The 1575-nt window shown below is 42.7% G+C and overlaps 1 protein-coding gene across 1 annotated transcript in view; it reads left to right on the top strand.

Annotated features, from left to right (window-relative positions):
• Positions 1 to 787: 787 nt before the first annotated feature.
• LOC119423958 (liprin-alpha-3) overlaps positions 788 to 1575 on the top strand; it is a 25789-nt gene continuing 25001 nt past the window's right edge. Inside the window, exon 1 of the mRNA XM_037691390.1 lies at positions 788 to 1138. Within this exon, the coding sequence (XP_037547318.1) occupies positions 803 to 1138 (336 nt within the window). The 5' untranslated portion in view covers positions 788 to 802. The remainder of the gene's footprint in view (positions 1139 to 1575) is intronic.

Genomic DNA, 1575 nt, shown 5'->3' on the forward strand with positions numbered 1-1575 from the left:
TCCGATATTTTGCTAACAGACATGCACACACATGCATGAGAACAGTCATTGTTGCCCACCTTCAGGGGACGGGTGATAATTGAAACTGCTAACTTGCTTCTTTATGAAAATATATGAAATACATGCATCCATTATCATGGTGCCCATAGCCAGTAGTCAGTGTGTGAGAGGCGGGGACGTCCTGGACAGGTCTCCAGTCCATCACAGGGACACATAGAGATAAACGAGACAAACACCTGTTCAAACTCTCACTCACACCTGTGGACAATTTTAGAGTTGCCAGTCAGGGGTATATATTGTAGCTTTTGGTACAAACACATGGAAATTGTTCAAAAGATCTACTGTCTGCTCTGTTTTTCAGCTTTCACCCCTGACCCTGTGAGGAGCTCTTCTTCGTCCCCTCTACCCCCATAACCTCTTCCTGGTCCCCTGCCAGTCTTCACCGCCCCACAGCAGAGCATCCTTGGGTTTGCCAGTTCATCTTGCATAACGGGTGGGGGGGGACGGGGGACGGGGACGTAAGTGTTCTGATTGTTTACCAAGTAGGTCGGGACTTTGTGGTGAAAGACAAACAAACAAAGACCTACAAAGCCAAGCAACAAAGAGAAAACACAAAGGCAATAAACACAGGAAGGCCAAAAAGGATAATATTTTTGGACAACTGAAGATTTAAGATCTTTATTTTTACATCTTTTACTCCAGACTCATAAAAAAAGAAATCTAGGCACAACTATAGACATTTTGCATGTACAATCCCCTCATTTAGTTCTTTATAATAACTTGACTCCAAAACCACGGTCTCATGATGATGTGTGAGGTTATGCCCACCATATCTGAGGATGGGCGATGTGGGACTGGTGGGGGTCCCTCCTCACCTGCAGGAGCTGGAGTCGGGGGGTCCGGGGGCACAATGGCTGGAGGAGGATTCAGTGGCAGGGACCCCAGAGGTGGAGGAGATGAAGGCGGCAGCACGGGAAACCTGGAGTCTCTGATGGTCAACATGCTGACAGAGAGGGAGAGGCTGCTGGACAACCTGAGGGAGACACAGGACAGCCTGGGCACGGCACAGCTACGACTCCGGGAGCTCGGCCATGAGAAGGAATCGCTTCAGAGGCAGCTGTCCATCGCTCTGCCGCAGGTAAAGCTGTGTGGTTCCATGTTTATTGGGGATTTACATTAACAGAATGGCTTTTGACAAAGAATTGCGTGAAGTAAAAGGAACTTTGTGTATCCTCTTGTTACAAAAACACATTTGATTATTTAAATACAGTGTTTTTGTGTTTTAAAGCAAGCTATTACAGAAAACTTTTGCTAGATTTGAATTGGATGTAGACTGAGAAAGTTCGTCTCTTCAGTTTTTTCTCTATTGTTTTTATTTATTTACTTTGTATGCTTTATCATGTTCACTAGTCTTATGTTGGATCTGTAATTGACCACTCATTGTGTATTAGTGTAAATGCTGAGTCAGCATTCACATTAATGTTACCCGTGTTTTATAATAATAATAATAATAATAATAATAATAATAATTATTATTATTATTATTATTATTATTATTATTATTATTATTATTAT

Source organism: Nematolebias whitei, chromosome 17 (genome assembly GCF_014905685.2).
Source record: "Nematolebias whitei isolate Nwh7 chromosome 17, NemWhi1, whole genome shotgun sequence".
NCBI lineage: Eukaryota > Metazoa > Chordata > Actinopteri > Cyprinodontiformes > Rivulidae > Nematolebias > Nematolebias whitei.